Source organism: Ovis aries, chromosome 4, assembly GCF_016772045.2.
Source record: "Ovis aries strain OAR_USU_Benz2616 breed Rambouillet chromosome 4, ARS-UI_Ramb_v3.0, whole genome shotgun sequence".
Classification (NCBI taxonomy): Eukaryota; Metazoa; Chordata; class Mammalia; order Artiodactyla; family Bovidae; genus Ovis; species Ovis aries.
In genome coordinates this window covers 53,149,227-53,169,867 of record NC_056057.1, presented here as the reverse complement: position 1 = coordinate 53,169,867, position 20,641 = coordinate 53,149,227, and the positions used below count along the sequence as shown (strand labels likewise).

The 20,641-nt window shown below is 39.4% G+C and overlaps 1 protein-coding gene across 11 annotated transcripts in view; it reads left to right on the top strand.

Moving 5' to 3' along the window:
- MET (MET proto-oncogene, receptor tyrosine kinase) overlaps window positions 1-20,641 on the top strand; it is a 116,892-nt gene that overhangs the window by 41,891 nt on the left and 54,360 nt on the right. For all 11 annotated transcript variants that reach the window (XM_060414395.1, XM_042248298.2, XM_060414391.1 and 8 more), the window contains one exon: window positions 19,189-19,380. In XM_060414395.1, coding sequence (XP_060270378.1) covers window positions 19,279-19,380 — 102 coding nt within the window. In that variant the 5' untranslated portion in view covers window positions 19,189-19,278. The remainder of the gene's footprint in view (window positions 1-19,188; window positions 19,381-20,641) is intronic.

The window sequence follows — 20,641 nt, the reverse complement described above, 5'->3', positions numbered from 1 at the left end:
ATTTTGACAAAAAATTTGTCTTCCAAAAAATATGTATGTATATTTGCACAGTAAAGAGAGACCATCTGATTTGCTACAGTGTTTGGATAAAAGTCCTGATAAAATCAACAAATACATTTTTGTGACTGGATCACAAGAAGCATTGTTTTTGTCATCTCTGCAAGTCGCAAATACTTGCAATGCAGGTGAAAAAATTTCTATGAAGAGTAGAGAGAAATTCTCACTTTTGCACTGTTCATTTTGTTCGCATTTGTTTGGCCCTGAATGAAGTAGAGTTTGCCAAGGGAAAAGATGAGGGAATAGGAGGCATTTATTCTTTAGGGCTTATTCCTGTACCTACAAGTCAGAGAGGTCACTGGCTTGCCCCTTCCTGAAGGCTGTAATTACAGGCCGAGGACTGTTTATTTTCCAGTAAAGTGACCAGAATTTTGAATGTAAGAGATTGTTTATAAGAGTACCTTGTGAATATGGTTTATACAAAACCTCAGAAAAGATTAGGGATGTGAAATTATTTTTCTTCATGTTTTCACTAATCTGAGAAGGTCTAAGACACTGAAATATTCTACAGTGCAGTAACAGAGGTGAATGTGAGGTCAAGTTAGGTGATCCTGGTACTAAAGGAACTGAATTAAATTAATAAAGAAGAATTTATAATATAATATTCCTGATGATTCATCAAATATAAATTTATCTGTGGCTCCAACATCATGGTAAACAAGAATCAGTAAATATATTAGTAAGAATAATTGAGAAATATTTCTAACTTGAAAAAAACACCAGTTACATTGGATTTATTTAGAGCTGATGTGGGGAAAAAATACACAGTGTTTTATACTCTCAACTAAACTCACTCTCATTTCAGAAGAGTCAGAGGAAAAGTATTAATTCCAAGTAGAAATGGACAAAGCACAAGATCAATTCTGTTACTGACCGACTAATAGGGATACTAGTCAGTGTTTGCAGAATGATGAATAGTATTTAAGTGGTGGTTTAACAATAGTAAGTACTACTTGTAATTAATATTGAAATGTCAAAGTTCAGGGTTTTGACATGTACAAAGTGGAAGGACTAAAATATGTGCCTACTTTTAAAAATGATATGGTAAATTTTGACAGTTATGGTATCATCTAGATACTTTTTTAGAATCAAACAGTTATGAAAACATAAATAGCAGTTTCAGATTTTTAGGCAAACAGTGCTTTTTATGATCCTGGGTATGTGGTTTAGTGCTACAGTAATTGACTGCAGGCCTCCTGTCCTATGTCCATTTGTTTTTAGTGGATTCTACACAGGAAAGCATAGTTACTTCAGTGTTGAAAATTTGAAGTTCATCTTTTATGAGAGAGTTACAGATCCTGGGAAAATATACACCAGGACTTTATCATACCTAACAAAAGAAAATTGTATATTAAAAAAAAAACAACAACTCCAAATTATAGGATCTAGGGTAGCCATGGTGTGAGCTATGATATTGAGTATCTTATCACACTAGTGATAAAATAACAAGCCAGCTGAATGAAGATGAACTCATGAAAAAAGAAGGATTATTAAAGATTTGAAAAGTAAACACCTAAATTTTCATAAGTAAATATTAATTTAGTATTTGTGTGAGCTTTGGATATTAAAGTTCTCCCTGTACTCTCTGGGCCCTTAAAGCCAGCTGTTAGGGCTCCTGGTGCCTTATTTAATGCTCTATAAACTGGGTATTCAAGAACTGGTTAAGAAACAGTCAATTTTTCTATTTTCTCTGCCAATATGTAATAAAATCTCTGATCCAGTGAGTTACTGGACAATTATTTTAATAACAATGTTGACATAGCTTCATGTTACCTTTTTTTGCTACTAGCACAGCTTTCTAAATTCCAGGTGAATCACAAGTTTAACTGAACTATTGTTTGTTTAATGTTCTGTTTCCTTCTAACCTTATTCTCGTCTATCAACCTCAGCTCAGTCCCTGATGGCTCAGGAAACTCTCAGTTGGGATTAAGTAATAGTTTACACAGCCTCTGTCACTCATTAACCCATGTTGACATTCTCGTTCAGTGCACTAACCTTATTTAAGACCTTCTTAAGTACCATAAGCAGCTGCTGGTTTCAGTGCAACTAACAACACCTATTTAATCAAGAAATAATATTTCCAAAGAAATTATTTCACCTATCTAAACCGTCTTCATTAGCATGAGCTAATTAAGTCTGTTTCTTCTGCGCTTTCTCCAGAAGAAAACCTGGTCATAGTAAATATGAACTTTGAAAATCTTTACTTCTTCTCTCCTTCTGTGTATACCCCAAGCAGAAACAGAAAATTGTATACTGTCATTCTGTACAGGTTTTGTTTTTATTCATCTGTTGAAAATGATACCAATAAGATAAGACTAGATCTCCCTGGCTCCATCTTCGTCCCCAAGTAGTCTGAATGGTCCCAGACTGCTCCTGGAGTAAGTAATCTTTCTTGAAAGCCAACCCATGTATGTAACTGCATCCCTTAAAAGTAATTTGAGGGTTCCCCAATGGTTTCAGTGTGAAGTCCACACTCTCCAGTATGGTATTCAAGGGGTTTCTTACCTTGATCCTGGCTATTTCCTGGTCTTCCTTCACACTCAGTGGTGGTCTGGCAAATGTTTAACTCTGGGCCAGGCTTTCCCGGTGGCTCAGCAGTAAAGAATCACCTACAGTGCAAGAGACCCAGGTTCGATCCTTGGGTCAGAAAGATCCTCTGGAGAAGGGAATGCCTACCCACTCCAGTATTCTTGCCTGGAAAATTCCATGGACAGTGGAGCCTGGTGGGCTACAGTCCATGGAGTCTCAAAGAGTTGGACACAACTGAGCAACTAACACACCCACAGGCGGAGTAGAAGTCCCTGATTTGTGATCTTTTATCAAGTTGGGTTGTGTAAATACCTGCAGCAAGCCAATTTCAAGTCACTGAATAAAAATTAAGAAGAAATATTCACAATTGTTTCTGTAAGTTGGTACAAGATGCCTCAAGCATACCACTGCCACTCTGCCCTACTCTTAACTTTCTATTTTCTCTCATTCTTACATTTTCCTTTTTTCTACTCTTTTAGCAAATTTCAATTTTACATTACTGTGTTATCAACTGCATCCATGTTATGCATTAGATCCCAGACCTTATTTATCTTTTCACTGAAAGTTTGTATGCTTTTACCAAACTTTCTCTATTCCCCCACCACCCTAGGCTCTGGCAACCACTTTTCTATTCTCTGTTTCTATGAATACAACTTTTAAAAATAAAATTCCACATATAAATGATCCAATGAAATACTTGTTTTTCCTTGTCTGATTTATTCCATTTAGCATAGTACCCTCCAGGTTCATACATATTGTCACAAATGACAGGAGTTCCTTCTTTTTTTTAGGATTGAATAATATTCCATTTGTGTGTGTGTGTGTATATACACACACACATCTTGTTCTATTCATCCATTGATGGCCATTTAGGTTGTTTCCATTTCTTGGCTTTTGTGACTTGTTCTGCAATGAACATGGAAGCACAAGTATCTCTTAGAGATAATGGTTTTGTTTCCTTTGGATATATACTCAAAAGTGGGCTCATGTGATAGTTCTGTTTTTAATTTCTTGAGGAACCTTCATACTGTTTACCATAGCAGTTTATATTTCCACCAAAGGTGTCCAAGAATCCCCTTTCCTTCACATTCTAATAAGTATTTGCTATCTCTTGTCTTTTTAATAATCGCCATCCTGATGTGTATGAGGTGATATCTCATTGTGGTTTTAATTTGCATTTCCCTGATGATTAATGGTATTGAGCAACTTTTCATGTGCCTGTTGGCCATTTATATGTTTTTTTTTAAATATCTATTCAGATTCTTTGCCTGTTTTTAAGTTATATTTTGTTTTGCTTTTGAGTTGTATGCATTTTTTGCATTATTAACCCCTTATTGGATATGTGTCAACTTATCATACTTGTAGTTTCCAGAATTCATCAGTCTCTCTCAGAACCCTGACTTAACTCATATTATTTCACCTACCTCAGTTTCCCTTTGACACTCATTTTGTCAGGTTAACATTTTCTCCCTGTGTTTTACAACTCTATTAAGGCATTTCCTTCCCTAGAAAACCTCCTCTAACTTTTCCCCAATCCCTCATTGCAGATAAGTTGCCTTTCCTGTATGCGCCAGTAGCACTCTTTGCTTATTTCTAGTATATCTTGAATCATATTTCATAGTAATATGTTCGCTGGTCCCTCATAGCCCCTTGAAGATATGGACTATAGCTTTTACTTCCATACCTTCAGTACTTACCAAAACAGCTTGAACAAAGTATATATTTATCAAAATAATAATTAGTTGTGACAAAACCTCATATTTCAAATAATGTAATGGAATGCTGATTAGCAAAAATAATCTTATCTGTAGATAAAACAGCTTTCTTTCTCTCCCCCAAATCCGTGAAAACTAATTGATAAAACTGGGAACTTTCCAAGAATTAAAGAGCACTGAAGAAATTCTGGAAAGTTCCATTCACCATTACCTATGCCCTTTCCTTACACTCACACACACACACATACACACACACTCATATTCACATGCACACACCCTCCATCTACCAGTTTAAGATGAAGATGAATCAAAGAACAAAAGGAGAAAAATAAGAAAAGATGAAGATAAGGACGATGAATAGACAGAAATTCCAGAACTTTGTACTTAACCAAAATTGGGAAAACATAATTAAAGCCATTTAAAAATAAAAGAAAGACCGTGTAACCTCTGAGCTCCTTAAAGCTTTCTCAAGCCTATCAACAGAGCATCTCCTTTGTGTGGGTGACATGGTCTTTATGAGGGACCTTATTGCAAACCCTTCTGGTGGTTATTGCTCAAGCAGTGGTACCAGTAGAAGCATCCTTCCATGAAGTTTGCTTTTGGACTTCATAGATTTTTCACCACTGATCACCAATCTGTGATTTCAAGTTGAAAGTACAGGCTAAGGAAAAGAAGTTTGAACATGAAAATCTTTTTCAGTACCTCCTTTACAATGGCCACAGGATTAGACTCCACAGTGGCACTCTTTCATAGGCACTTAAGTACATGCTTGGTGCAGAGAGAAACTTTCTTGAGTTTGGCCTTGATGTAGCTGCAGTCGTAGAAGAGAGTTTTGTGAGGATCTCAAGGACCTTGGCCAGTGAGAAAAGTGGCCCACAGATTTTAGGCAGGAACAAGTGGAAAAGAGGAGTGAAGAGCCTCACTGCACAGTGATAAGATAGAAATGAGTTATAAGAGGTAATGACAGAGACAGCAGGCTAGAATACAGTTCTGGGTTTAAACAACATTTGGGGGCATAATTGAAGGACTCTGGTTTCATCCATCTTTCACCTCTCCTGGCCCTCCTCGAAGACACTCATCAGCCTGTTTCTATTGAGCATGACACTGCTAGACACATAAACAGACCATGGCACTTTTATTCTTCAGGAGGAACTACTTCTGTTTTATTGGTTAATGCAGGGTAACTGCTGTTCTGTCTTTGAATATCTCTTATACTTCTCTGAGTAAGTATACATTGAATTTTTTCTGTTAATAAAAGCAGAAAACCTCTGTGCACTAAGCATTAAAATCTGCCTCCCTTGGAACAACTTTTTTTTATGAATCACTCTGTCACTCATGAAGGTGATAGAAAGGCACTATGAAGGCTGCTAACCAAAACCACATGGATTTGATCTGTTTCAGATCTGAATCACCTTAGGAAATGATGATAAAGAAGCAAACATTTTAACATTCAAAATTCCAAAGCCCCTATCATTGTAAACTTGAATCATCTTTTGAATCCTGACAGTGTCTCAAGAGGAAAATAAATATGTATACTTATTTCATTTATTTATAAATGCATTTGTACACACACATATATATATATATATATATAAATCCATATACACATACACATAAAATATATTCTGCTCCAAGTATTTCTCTCTTCCCTCTTCACTAATTCAACTTCTATCACGGCCAGGCTCTACTTTGCCCTCTGCCATGAGCTGTTTAAGCCCACTCTGATCTCATCCTTATCTAATCTTACAGCATTTACTACCTATACGAATGTTTTCAGAACTTAGCTATCAACAGTAATTTTTGTACCTTATATTATTAATTAGCTGTAATGTAAAGTACAAAAAAAAATGTGCCTACCTCTTGTTTCCCTTCGTGTACACTGCCTTCAAGTGATATTGAGGGAACAGGCTGGACCTTGGAAACATTTGCTAGGGTTGTCAAACTGTGACCTGTTTTTTTGCACCCAGCAAGTTAACAAAGGTTTTTACATTTTTAAAAGGTTAAAAAAAATAGACTAAACTAGAATATGCTACAGGGACCCAATGGCACTCAAAAGCCAAGATTTTTGCTCTCTGAAAAAAGAAAGTGTTAGTCGTGTCTAACTCTTTGTGACCCCATAGACCATAGCCCACCAGACTCCTCTGTCCATGGAATTCTCCAGGCAAGAATACTGAAGTGGTTAGCCATTCTCATCTCCAGGGGATCTTCCTAACCCAGGGATTGAACCCTGGTCTCTTGCACTGCAGGCAGATTCTTTAGTCTGAGCCACTAGGAAAGCCGCTTTTGCTCCCTTACCCTTTACATAAAACGGGTGCCAAGCCCCGCTTTAAGAATAATGAAAAATAATAGTGGATAGATAATAAGTCTTACCTTACTATATATAGATAATTCTACTAAATAGGTATGAGTGTTTCCATTTTACAAGCTTCTTAACCTAAATAATTAGAATTTTGAACTTCTTCTTCTAGGCACGATGAAGACTCAGTAGACCAACCAACAACAACAGTGATAATGACAACTATTTATGTTCTTAAGCACAAGAGCATAGACTTAGGCCTTCTTTGTTTGCTTTTATATCCTCCAATATCCAGGACAATATCATGGCTTGGTTTTGTATTAGTTTCCTAGAACTGCCACAACAAATGACCACAAAGTTGGTGGCTTAAAACAGCAGAAATTTATTCTCATGGAGTTCTGGAGTCCAGAAGTCATGGTCATGCCCCCTCTAAAGGTTCTAGGGGAAAACTCTTCCTTGCACAACTCCTACAGTTCTGGGGTTGCCGGCCATTCCTTAGGGTGCAGCAGCAGAACTCCAGTCACTGACTTTGTGTTCACATGGCCATCTTCCCTGTGTGTCTCTTTGTGTCTTCTCCTTTTCTTGGGAAGACACCAGACATTGGACTTAGGACTCACACTAAATCCAGGAGTGTTTCATCTCAAGATTCTTAACTAATTAACTGGACAGAACCTATTTCCAAATAAGGTCACATTTTGATGTTCCAGGTGGATATATGACTTTTGGCGGAACTCTATTCACCCTGCCACAGACCTCAATAAATGTTTTCGAATGACTGTGTGAATGAAGGAAGTGACCACTTAATATATTGCTGACACTAGAGTCATTTCATTTAAACCTTGAAACAATTCTATTAGGTATGTGTTTTTCTGTTTTTCAAGTGAAGAACTGAGGTTTCAAGATCTAAGTATCCCCCCTAGTTCACACAGACAATGAAGGCAGGGTCATTCCTGAACCCATGCTCTTCTCCACTTGGCTTGTGTGATTGCCACTGGGCATGACTAAGAAGTGGACTTGAGGAAGGAGATTATGGAATCAAGGAAATCGGATTGTAGGAGTCTTAGTATGAACTTTCCTTTAATTCAGTAGAAAAAATATGAGTAGATAGGTAGATATAAACAATAAAGGAAGAGGAAGAGTTAAAGATGACTAAGACCTCAGGCTTAGGGAGAGAGTGACTGTGATGCCGTATAGAAATAGGAAGCTGGAATGGGAATCAGTTTGGAAAAAAAAATGATGAGTTTCCATGTCATCAATGGTACATTCAAACTTGGCCTTAAGGCAGTTGCAGAGACGGGGCTGGTCCTCAGAACAGAGAATGCGCCTGGGTGTGTAAAGTTATGTCAACACCACGAGACAGCTCCATTACCTCATGAATCACCAGAGTTGAGCTGGCTGGCCAGATGTCTGGTTATACTATGTTCATGACTGTCCGAAGCTGCCCTTTATTCCTTCCTAGAGATGGTCAACCTTTCTTTAACTGCTCACTCATTTGCTCCTCTGCTAGAACTCCAACTGAATTTTAAGGTTATTGAAGTCATGAGGCAGGATCACTTCATCAGAAGTTCGTGGCAGCAAAACCACTAAGGAAGCTTCTTTCTTTTAAATCGTGACTGAGCCCAACATCAGGCATCCCCCTGCTTAGCACAAAACAATGAAGTCACATTCTTAGGGTTTGACCACAGCACCCTAATAGCCTGAAAGTGAAAGTGTTAGTTGCTCCGTTGTGTCTGTTCTTTGCAACCCCATGGACTGTAGCCTACCAGGTTCTGTGTCCATGGAGTTCTCCAGGTAAGAATACTGGAGTGGGTTGCCATTCCCTTCTCCAGAGGATCTTCCTGACCCAGGAATTGAACTCAGGTCTCTTGCATTGCAGGCAGATTCTAATAGTTTGGCATTGCATTAAAGACCCCAACAGGAAGGGCCTGCTCTGCCAGAGGGCTGACTCTTCAGCATTTTTCAGAGAATCCCGGCTTGTTGATGTCTCAGACGTCTAACAGACTGAGAGAAGCTGAACTATGTGTGAAGGAAGCATAAGCAAACACTGTAAGTTCAAAGCTCTGTGCCTTTGCCTGTGGTCAGCTCTCAATTCCACCCACCTCCCAGTCCAACGCAGCAAATTTAAGAGAGCACATGAATGAAATTTAGGGAAACAAACGAAGTGGAGTTCCTAAAATTAAAGCAGTTGAGTTTTAGCCAACTCTGTTAAAAGGCTTAGACAAAGAAGAACTTTCTATTTTGAAATATGTATCCCCCTGAAAAACATTATTACATGTCCATAAAATTTGTCTAAAACATTATTGTGAATAAACTTAATATTAAATTGTCTCTGTTAATTTAGTTAAGGAGGGAAGAGAGCTGGTATGAGTGAACTGGCAAAGATCTCACAAGATAGAACATTTTTTAAAATCTTTCTGTAAGACTGATTTAAATTATCTATAGAAGAGCTAAATTTGTCCTATAGATCAATTAGAAGAATCACTATTTTAAATATATCACATACTTAATTATACTGAATTAAATGTAATTGCATATTCACTGCATGCATCATAATGTTAATTAGGGGAAACATTTTGAATCAAATACATTGAAGTATATAGCACTTCAGTTTTCTTTATTAAAAAAATAGTATATGTTTCAGCCAGGTTAGAAATATTTGTCAGGTACTCATGAAAAGGTAAAGAAAGACTAAACTAAAGTATTACTTCAAGGCTTACGGATTGTTGAGCAATTCTTGTTATTTAACTCTGACAGTGTGTGGGCTTCCCTGGTGGCTCAGCAGTAAAGAATCCACCTGCAATGCAGAAGCCACAAGAGGCACAGGTTCGATCCCTGAGTGGGGAAGATCCCCTAGAGAGGGGCTTAGCAACCTCTGCAGTGTTCTTGCCTGGAGAATCGCATGGACAGATGAATCTGGTGGGCTGCAGTCCACAGGGTTGCGAAGAGTCGGACACAACTGAAGTGACAGCACACATGCATATGACAGTATATGTGGTTCTAGGTTAAAGAAACAAGCCTTTAACAAGTTTAAAGAAAAACCCAAACAGAATGTTTACCATTGTTTCTCAGAATTAACATCACATAATTATTTTAGAAGAGGATAAACCTTTAAAAGCTAAATGCTTTTCAAAACTTCTTATTAAATGGATGTATGTATCCAGAATCTATGTATGTTTTGAAGCAGCCTCTGGTGGTTGGGGGACAGTGATCACTCATGGCATCTTAAACATCGTGAGTAATCGTTTGTTCCAGCAGTGGGCCGGTGGCAGCTTGGTGATTCCAGGCCCAGGGAAGCTTTGGAAAGTTACCCGTAGACCCACAGCATGGTAGAGTTGGAAGAGAAAGTTGAAATCAGTTCTCTCCACTGCTCCCTTTATAGATAAGGAACAGGTAGCCTAGGATAGTAGTGAAGACCCTGGGGCACAGTGACCTCAGTTTGGTCTTAGCCCTGCTACAGCTGGTCCGTCCTTCAGTTTGCTCCTAGGATTGTTAAGAGGATTCAGTGAACGAATATTTCAAAAGTGCTTAGAACAATGTCTGACACATTATACACACTATGAACAAATGTTTGTTAAATAAATAAAGTAAAACTCAGACTGAGATAGAGCAAGCAATTTGCCTGAGTTCATGGGATTCATCAAATCTTAGCTCGGGTAGAACCATCCCTCTCCTGTTCTCATTTTTCGTTCCTCCCAGGTCCTTATCAGACTATCCTTAGAGTGTGGGTTTGCCTCAGAAATACTGTGAGAACCAATAGATAAATAGCACGGTGCAGTATAGGGAATACAGAGTTTAGATCACCACCTTAGGTTCAGGTTCCAATTGTTGTTGTTTAGTCACCAAGTTGTGTCCAAATCTTTGCGTCTCCATGGACTGTAAACCCCCGGGCTCCTCTGTCCATGGGATTTCCCATGCAAGAAAACTGGAGCAGGTTGCCATTCTTTTCTCCAGAGGACCTTCCCAACCCAGGAATTGAACCCAAATTTCCAGCTTTACAGGTGGATTCTTTACCACTGAGCCACCAGGGAAGCCCTCAGGCTCTGATACTTAGCATCGACTCTCTGAACCTCAGTTTTTTCACCTGTAGAAATATGATAATCATGACAAACCCAGCTGAGACTTGTTGAGAGAATCAGATGAGATAATGTACTTTGAAAACCATAATGCTCCATGCAGATGTTAATTTAACATCAGTATTGTGAGCTTCTGTGAGCTGAGAAAAGCTATGAGAATGTTTCAAACCTGCTTAGGACAACAAGAAGTTGGGTTGGAGAGAATACTTAATAGACCCTCTCCACTTTGTTACTTCCCATTTATTCACTGTTTTCTTTTAAAATTTATTTTTAATGATTATATTCATATACACAGAAGAATAATGTATACATGTATGTGTTATGTGTGTGAAAAATAAATACTGATTCTCTACCATGAAGCTTAAAAAGAGAATATTACCAATGCCTTTGAAGCCCCCATGTGTACCGCCATCATATCCCTCCCCTCCCACCCCAGAAAATTGGGTAAATGGCATTTGCGAATTATCTGTTCATCTTCCCCTTGCCTTTAGTTTTGCTACACATGTGTATATGCCTAGACAATGTATTGTACTAGGTGATTTTCTCTCTTGACTCAAATATCTCAAGCTGTATGGTATCTTCCCCGTGCCCTGTACTATCCTCTACTCTTAGTCTTTGTCACTGTCTCCCCTCCCCCATCCAATAAACACATTACTTCTTTAAGTGAAAAGATGTTGCAAAGAGAGACTTTGGAAGAGAGTCAGGCTTCAGGTTTAAGTGAACAGGGAGTGGGTATCAGTGGCCAGTGGGAAGGGGATGTCAGCTGCCAAAGCAAATGCAAGAATACAAGAATGGGAAGGCTCTTGTGTCATTATAGCCACTTTGAGATTCATTTGGTGTCCTAGATGGTCACTTGACCATCTTAAAGAGAAATCTTAATGCCTTAAATGGAAAAAAGACTAAAAATGTAAATAGAGGCATATTTGGATGTCATACGGCTTTTGGGAAGCAACTGAAGTATTGAAGAATGAAGTGACAGCTCATAACAGCTTCAAGGCAGATGAAATGGGACACAGATGAAAAGGGAACACCTCACCTGGGGCAGGGGGACAGGGATGGGTGGAGGTAGCACTGAAGAGACACTGTGGACAGGGTTTAGCAAGACTTAGTAACTGGTTGGCTGTGAGAGATGCTAGAGAAAGAGAAGTTGGTGATGGCTGACATTTCAAGTTACCAGGATAGAAACCTCATAATGTTCACTAACCAAAATAGGTGACAAAAAGGTAGATCTGAGAGTCACACTGACTAGAACAGCCCAAATTGCTGGAGATCATCTGTGTCCCATGGTCCAGAAAATAATGATTAATTCCACCCTTTCTCCCAGAAAAGGAATCAGAGAAGGCAAATCTACATTTCCTACTTTCAAGAGTTGTGGGTTTACATGTTGAATGGTAACTTTTATAAGTGATTCTTACAATTTCCCTGACTTTCAGTTTCTCGTACATAAAATGAGGGGGCTGGAGTAAGGTGATCTCTAAGGCCCTTTCCATTTTTGTAACTGTGAAATCCTAGGAACTTTGCCCAGAATAGTTAACAGTAGCGTAAGCAGTTCTTGAGCTTAAGAATCAGAGAGAATTAAATTTGAATGCCTGTTCCACTTTGAACCTGTGGCCACCCTTGGCTGCCCTGAGTCTCCTGCTGAAAGTCAATGTGATAGAACCTCACCGGGCTACCATGTCTCTGCTTGTATGTGAAAATGCCCAACTCAGTGCCTGGCACAGTGTAGGCAGGGCAAAGACTGATTTCCTCCCTTCCTTCCTTCCTTCCTTCTTCCTCCCTTTGTTATCAAAAAGAGAGTTTCATCTGGCTCCTCAACTGGTGCTGGGGTGAACCTTTCTTGTTAGACTCTTCTGTGGTGCCCCAAAGCAGCTGTTGTACCAAAGAACTACTCTCCACAAGCTGCATTCACTTTTACCCGGAAGCACAAGACCTCTGGGTTCAAGAGAAGCACAAGAGCACAAGTGGCAAGGAGACCCCTGGTGGTGGGTCTATAGTTGTTCTTCCTGCTGCTGCTGCTAAATCACTTCAGTCGTGTCCGACTCTGTGCGACCCCATAGACGGCAGCCCACCAGGCTCCCCCGTCCCTGGGATTCTCCAGGCAAGAACACTGGAGTGGGTTGCCATTTCCTTCTCCAATGCATGAAAGTGAAAAGTGAAAGTGAAGTCGCTCAGTCGTGTCCGACTCCTAGGGACCCCATGGACTGCAGCCCACCAGTTGTTCTTCCATAGATGCAAATCCCACTCCAGATGTCACATCCAGAAATTAACTGTTGTAAAGTGGTGAGAAGTCACCCCATCTTCCCTGAGCAAATGAGCAAGGAACACATTCACTTGTTATCTGTAAGAGCGAATCAGATGGATATCTCTACTTTACCTTTGCACTGCTGAGAGTTTAAACCAAGGATCCTTAATAGTTAAAAGTCTACTGTACAAGCTCAAAGACAGCCTGCAGCTCTGCAAGCCAGTTCCTGCCAGTCTGACCACAGCTGTCAACTTTATCTGGATTCTCAGCAAGAAGAGACAAGAAGTAGTCCCTCTCCTATAGATATCAGCTATGGAGAAAAGGAAAAAGGTTGGGTTGGGGTCCCCTGGCTTATGAAATTTGAATGCCACTCAAACCAGACATGATATTTGTTGGCTTTGGCTCCAAAGTACACAATTTTTCAAGATCAAGGAATTCTGTACATTCTTTTACAACACTGTACAAAGTTTCTGTACTTTGGAATTTGTTGGGGGGCTGGGGGTTGGGGAGAAGAGGGAGTAGAGACATAACTTAATCCTCTCAGTCCTTGAGGAACTACCATTTAGAGAACTTACTCTTTCCTGAAAGAGACGCCTTGAAGTGTGCAATATAAATATTACGTTAATTAATTCTGATGCAGAGTTCTATGGTTGTTAAGAGTTACATGTGATAAAGCCAATAAACAAATGAAATTTCACTATTTTAAAGCATCATACCATATGTTTGCTTTGTACATTTTTAAAATCAGTTATTAACTAATGGTTAAAAAAAAAAAAAAAGCCTTACACGTGAGAAAACAGACAAATAGAAGCTAAGGTTCTGGTCCTGTTTTTGTGCCTTCATTTAGAAAAGGCCAGTGAGGTCCTGCAGGTTTGCAAACAATCTGAGATGCATCTAACCTCTGTTCTCCAGGTTGTCCCATTCAGCAACACAGATCACAAAGCAAGCTAGGTAGGCAAATGGGCTTTAACCCTGGGTTACTTTGCAAATGCATTAATTTTTCAGCAGACTTGTTAAATACACACAATGTGCTAGGCAGGGTACACAGTGAGGTTAAAAGATAAATGAGACAGTTCTTGGACTCTTGTTGATTGGTGTTTAGTCAATAACTAAGTCATGTCAGAATCTTTGTGACTCCATAGACTGCCTACCGTCCCTGATCTTCACTATCTCCTGGAGTTTGCTCAAATTCATGTCCATTGAGTCGGTGATGCTGTCCTACCATCTCATCTCTGTCGCCCCCTTCCCCTGTCCTCAATCTTTTCCAGCCCCAAGGTTTTGTCCTGGTGAGTTGGCTCTTCATATCAGGTGACCAAAGTATTAGAGCTTCAGCCTCAGCATCAGTCCTTCCAATGAATATTCAGAGTTGATTTCCTTTAGGATTGACTGGTTTGATACCCTTGTTGTCCAAGGGACTCTCAAGAGTCTTGTTCAGCACCACAGTTCAAAAACATCAATTCTTCAACAGTAAACCTTCTTTGTGGTCCAGCTTTCACATCCATACATGGAAAAACCAAAGCTTTGACTATATGGACCTTTGTCAGCAAAGTGATAGCTCTGCTTTCTAATGTGCCATCTAGGTTTGTCATAGCTTTTCTTCTAAGGAGCAAGCATCTTTTAATTTCATGGCTACAGTCACCATTTACTGTAATTTTGGAGCCCAAGAAAATCTGTCATTATTTCCATTTTTCCCCCCATCTATTTGCCATGATGAAGTGATAGGACCAGATGCCATGATCTTAGTTTTTTGAATGTTGAGTTTTGAGCCAGCTTTTTCACTCCCCTCTTTCATCCTCATCAAGATGATGAATCCATCTTAACTCCACCAGCACTGAATCCCAAGTCAAGTCTGAGCCTTTAAAGTTCACAGAATGCCTCCTAGACATGGAAAAAAGTAGAACAAGAAATGAACAAAATCAGAGAAGCTGACTCTGAAGAGCAGCTCCTCTATAACAGAATACTTGAGAAGGCCTTTGATTTAAAATTGGCCTCTGTTCCTTTAAAAAGCTTCTCTAGTTCCAGCCCTCTTCAAAATGGATGATTGATCACCAGTGGAAACCTAATTACCAATTAATCAGTTACTATTGAATTGATGGTACATCTCAGTTATCTACTACTCCTCAGAACAATCTATAGCACTTTAGTGAAGAAAAGCTTCTAATTAAATAGTAAACGAGTACTCACTAATATATATCAAAAATGTCTAGAACTATAACATCTTGTTAATTATAAGTCATAAGTTTAGCATCTCTGAGACCCTCTGTTCACTAATTTTTCACCATTTAAAATAAAAAAGTAGTTGTTGCTGTATAAAACAGTGCATTAGGTTATATTTAACCATAAAAGTTAATAGATGTAAGAACTTTGCATTTTGTGTGACATAAGTTTGACATTATGGAGTAAGGTTATTTTATATGTTGTTGTTTAGTCATGTCCAACTCTTTTGCGACTCCCATGGACTGTAGCCCTCCACGCTCCTCTGTCCATGGGATTTCCCAGGCAAGAATACTAGAGTGGTTTTTCATTTCCTTCTCCAGGGGATCTTCCTAACCCAGGGATCAAATCTACATCTCCTGCGTTGGCGGGCGAGTTTTTTACCCCTGAGCCACCAGGGAAGCCTATTTTACATAAGGGTATTTAAATTTTTTATTTCAGTTTGTTTTTAAACAGTTGGTTTGAAATATACTGTGACAACTTTATGATTATGACAAATATAACAGGACATTAATAGAATAATCTTTAAATGATTTTCCGGACTTCTGCTTCATATAAAGATGTGTAAAACTGAACTTTTTCTCTCTTTCTTCCAAGTTAGGCTTTGTTTTACTTATACACCTTTTTGCCCTGGTTATCTGCCTCAGAGTTACCAGTTTGCAATCACTTTGTCAGGATAGTCGGAGTCAGTCTCTCCATTTGTCTCTTGTAAACTCTTAAACTACCCCCATTCCTGAAAAAAAAAAATAGCTTTAGTAATTTGGTTTGTATCTTCACACTCATTCCCCATCTACCCATAATTGATTCACTTACTTGTTCATTCATTCAATTAATATTTATTAAACATCTACTGTGTGGCATTTCATCTATGACTAACAATACAGTAGTAAACAGGCAGAGTCTCTGATCATAAGAACTTGGGAAATTTCACATCACTCATCACAAAAACAAATAGTGGTTGCAGCTATAAGTGCCATTTCATATAGGTAAATGGTATTATGGCAGTCTATCATAGAAGCATTTGACCTCAATATTGAGATCAGGGTAGACATTTTGAAGAATTGATGACAAACTGAGATCTGAAGGAGGTATAGGAGTTACCAAGGTGAATGGAGGTGGAGGGAGCAGAAGGAACAGCATGTTCAGAGACTCTGTAAGGAGGACATTTGGCTTATTTGGAGAACTGAAGGCCAGCTCACTGGAGCATAGGGAGCAAGGAAGAAAACAATGCAGGCTGAGTCTGGAGAATTTGAACAGGGGCTGAATGAGGCAGGAGCCAACCGGGCATGTTAAAAATATTGTCCTTGATCCTAAGAGCAGTGGGGAAATGTGAAGCATTTTAAGCAGAGTGACATGATGAGATATGTGGTTTAAAAAGAAAACCTGGCTGCAGTGTGGAGAATGGATCTAGAAAGAGGTTGAATGAGATTGGATTGGTCAGGTCTAGTTAAGCCATTCTCACAGTCCAGGAAAGAGATGGGGGTACTTTGGATGAAGTTGCCATGGTGGACATAAAGAAAACTGGATGGACCCAGGAGATATTTAGAAAGTGGAATTGATGGGACTTGGCAGTGGACTGTTTATGGGGAGGAATCAGGGATGACACTTAAATTTCTAACTTGTGCACCTGGAGAAATGGTGGAGCCATTTGCTGGGGTACATTGTATTGTGAGGTCAGGCAAGGAGGATTGTTGTTTGTACTTTGGTCATGTTGAGCCTGAGGTCTCTGAGACGTCTGAATGCCAGTTTCATAGGCAGTTTGATAAATGTACAGTCAGCTCAGAGGAGCAGTGTAGCCTGGAGGCACAAATAAGAGTGTCAATTAAAAAGAATAAAACATATCCTAGGTAGAGAGTATCAAGAGTGAGCAGAGGAGCAGCCCTAGGATGGAGCCTTGAGAAACCCTAACATTGATAGGCAAACATGGATGGTCCCGCAGAGGAGACAAATGCTGCAGTTTGAGAAGTAGTAGAAGGGAAAGGAGTATGTCAAGGCTGCATATTGTCACCCTGCTTATTTAACTTCTATGCAGAGTACATCATGAGAAATGCTGGGCTGGAAGAAGCACAAGCTGGAATCAAGATTGCCAGGAGAAATATCAATATGCAGATGACACCACCTTTATGGCAGAAAGCCAAGAAGAACTAAAGAACTTCTTGATGAAAGTGAAAGAGGAGAGTGAGAAAGTTAGCTTAAACCTCAATATTCAGAAAACTGAGATCATGGCATCTGTTCCCATCACTTCATGGCAAATAGTTGGGAAACAATGGAAATAGTAAGAGACTTTATTTTGGGGGGCTCCAAAATCACTGCAGATGGTGACTGCAGCCATGAAATTAAGACTCTTGTTCCTTGGAAGAAAAGTTATGACCAACCTAGACAGCATATTAAAAAAGCAGAGACATCACTTTGCCAACAAAGGTCCATCTAGTCAAAGCTATGGTTTTTCCAGTAGTTGTGTATGGATGTGAGATTTGGACTATAAAGAAAACTGAGTGCTGAAGAATTGATGCTTTTGAACTGTGGTGTTGGAGAAGACTCTTGAGAGTCCCTTGGACTGCGAGGAGATCCAACCAGTCCATCCTAAAGGAGATCAGCCCTGAATATTCATTGGAAGGACTGATGTTGAAGCTGAAGCTCCAGTACTTTGGCCACCTCATGCGAAGAGCTGATTCATTTGACAAGACCCTGATGCTGGGAAAGATTGAAGGCAGGAGGAGAAGGGGACAACAGAGGATGAGGTGGTTGGATGGCATCACTGACTCAATGGATATGAGTTTGAGTAAGCTCCAGGAGTTGGTGATGGACAGGGAAGCCTGGCGTGCTGCAGTCCATAGGGTCGCAAAGAGCTGGACACGACTGAGCGACTGAACTGACTGAGAAGGAAAAGCAGGAGACTGAAGAATCAAGAAGGGAGGGATCCAAGTGCTTGTCATGTATTAGTGAACAGTATTCTTTAAATCCTTTCACTTGAAGTTAAAACTAAAAAATAAATTACCATCTGATTGGGTGGTAATTGCCTTTTAGTTAGCTGGTTAATAAAGCGTTTAATGTATAACTTTTGCATTTTTTGAGCCTTTCGCCATAGTGAGGACAATTTCTCTGTGTTCTCTGTGTACTGGGTTCTTTTATAAGAGATTTCTATAAACGAGCTCATTTAATCTTTACAGCAGCTCTGTAAGGTAGGTGCATTTCTGTAATTTTCTCAGTTTTACAAATGGAAGAACTGAAACAGAAGTAACATGAATTTCCCTAACATAGATAATTGCTGTATGATGCAGGCACCTGGGTCTGGGGTTGGTTCTCTGCTGCTTTCTCATGAATTTTCTATAAATCATCACTCCTCACCACCTTGCTGTACACAAATGCACAAAGGCACACAGTTTAAAATATAGTGTCCCACTGTGACTCCCACATTTATGATTATTCCAGTTGATATCCATCTCATTGGACTTGCCTGCTAGAAGTGTTGCCTTTATGTCCAGGCCTGAGACATTCACAGTTTTGTTTTTCTCCTACTAGCGCCTGCTGAATTCCATTTTTGTGTACTTACATGTGGCCGTTATTATGTACTTACATGTGGAACCGTGGTACAAACTGTGATGATAAGATCTGATCCTAGTTTTAGAAAGTGAAAGTGCAAGTATTAGTTGCTCCATCATGTCTGACTCCCCGTGGACTATAGCCCACCAGGCTCCTCTGTCCATGGGATTCTCCAGGCAAGAATACTCAATTGGGTTGCCATTCCCTTTGCCAGGGGATCTTCCCGACCCAGAGATCAAGCCCACGGTCTCCTGCATTGCAGGCAGATGCTTTACCATCTATCTGAGCCACTGAGGGAGCCCTAGTTTTAGCGTCTGTGTTTATACAACGGCACTTACTGATGCTGAAGTCATTCAGATCACTGGAACCGTTTCTGCCTATCTGGGGCTATGTGTCCATTTTCAGATTGTCTGTTATCCTTGCCATTCCCTCCAACCTCTGAAAAAACATACCAGGAAGTTTCTAACAGCTTGCTCACATCTGGACTCACATTAATTCTATGACCGTATTTTATTCCAGACACTTTTGAGAAATTCATCAGGATGTGAAGTGCGCAATGATGAATATCGAACAGAGTTTACCACAGCTTTGCCGCGCATTGACTTATTCATGGGCCAGTTCAACCAAGTCCTCTTAACATCTATATCCACCTTTATCAAAGGAGATCTCACCATCGCTAATCTCGGGACGTCAGAAGGTCGATTCATGCAGGTACATGCTTTCTGAGAGTGGCTGTGTCTGTTGTATCCAGTGTCATACAATTAATTTGCTTCTCTTTTTACAGTAAGGTGTTGGCAAATACTATAAAGTGAAAATCACAGTGGAAGCTAGAGACACAGACAGAAAACAAAACAATGAGGCCTAGTTCCTTTCTTGAAGTGTATGGCCTTTTTTTGTTAAATTCTTAAAGCTTTCAGTTTAAATGCGGTTGCTTTAATTTTCTTGCTGGAAAAGTTTGAGGTTTTTTTTTTCCATTCATGATTTAAATCACATGATTGGAAAATAAAATGAAACAATTAAAGCACTTCCAGGCGATGTTTTCCTATTTCAGGGGAAGCTACGGATCAAAGGAGAGCTATTGTGTGAACTGTGCTTCTCCATGAGAAGAAACATTCACATCATTGAGAAATATTGGCAGGCATTAGGAAGGGACGTTATCATCAGAATCCCATTGTAACTCCAGCTCTTCTGATTCTGCAAAATGATGGGGTCAGACACAAAGAAGTGCAAACACTGGGGGAAAAAAGATCCAGATTTTGTTAAGAAATGCTTTTAATGGATAGCAACAGTATTCCCATACAATAAAAGTTCACATTTCAGAGTTGCAGTTATCGTGTCTCCTAGATACAAAAACCCTAGCACTTTGCAGAAATTAAGATGCTTTCATGTTGGGTCTGTTTTACTGTTTTAATAGTTATTGGTAGTGCTTTCAACATGAGTTCATTAGTAGATTCTTGGTTAATGCACAATGACGATGGTATCTATGGAAATGTTGACTTTCCACAAAGACTAGAAATTTCTTTAAAAGGGAGATATTTATTTCGTGATCATCTGACATAATTAACATCCTGGTCAGGAAATGACTTTCAGTGAAGCAATTGAGGATGATGATGTTTTCCTATGACTTGCTCATTTGTACATTCTCTATCTGTATTCTTTAACAAAACATATTTTTTAAAACTACCACTGTCTTTATAGCAGCCTGGATATGCATCAAATGTTCTAATTGTACTAGTGGGCCTGGTGGAATTTTTGCAAAATCATAAAACGTGTAAATAAAACCTTCCCACTTCACAACGAATCATATAGATCTAAATGATTCCACACTTGATCTCCCCTCCTCCCACTGCTTCACAATTAACTATGCTTTTTCTTCCTTGTTCCCTCTCTCCCAGTCCAGTGTTCCTATTTACCCACTTCAAACCATTTAATTCTGTCCTCAAAATGTTAAGGAGAGATGCCCAGCCCCATC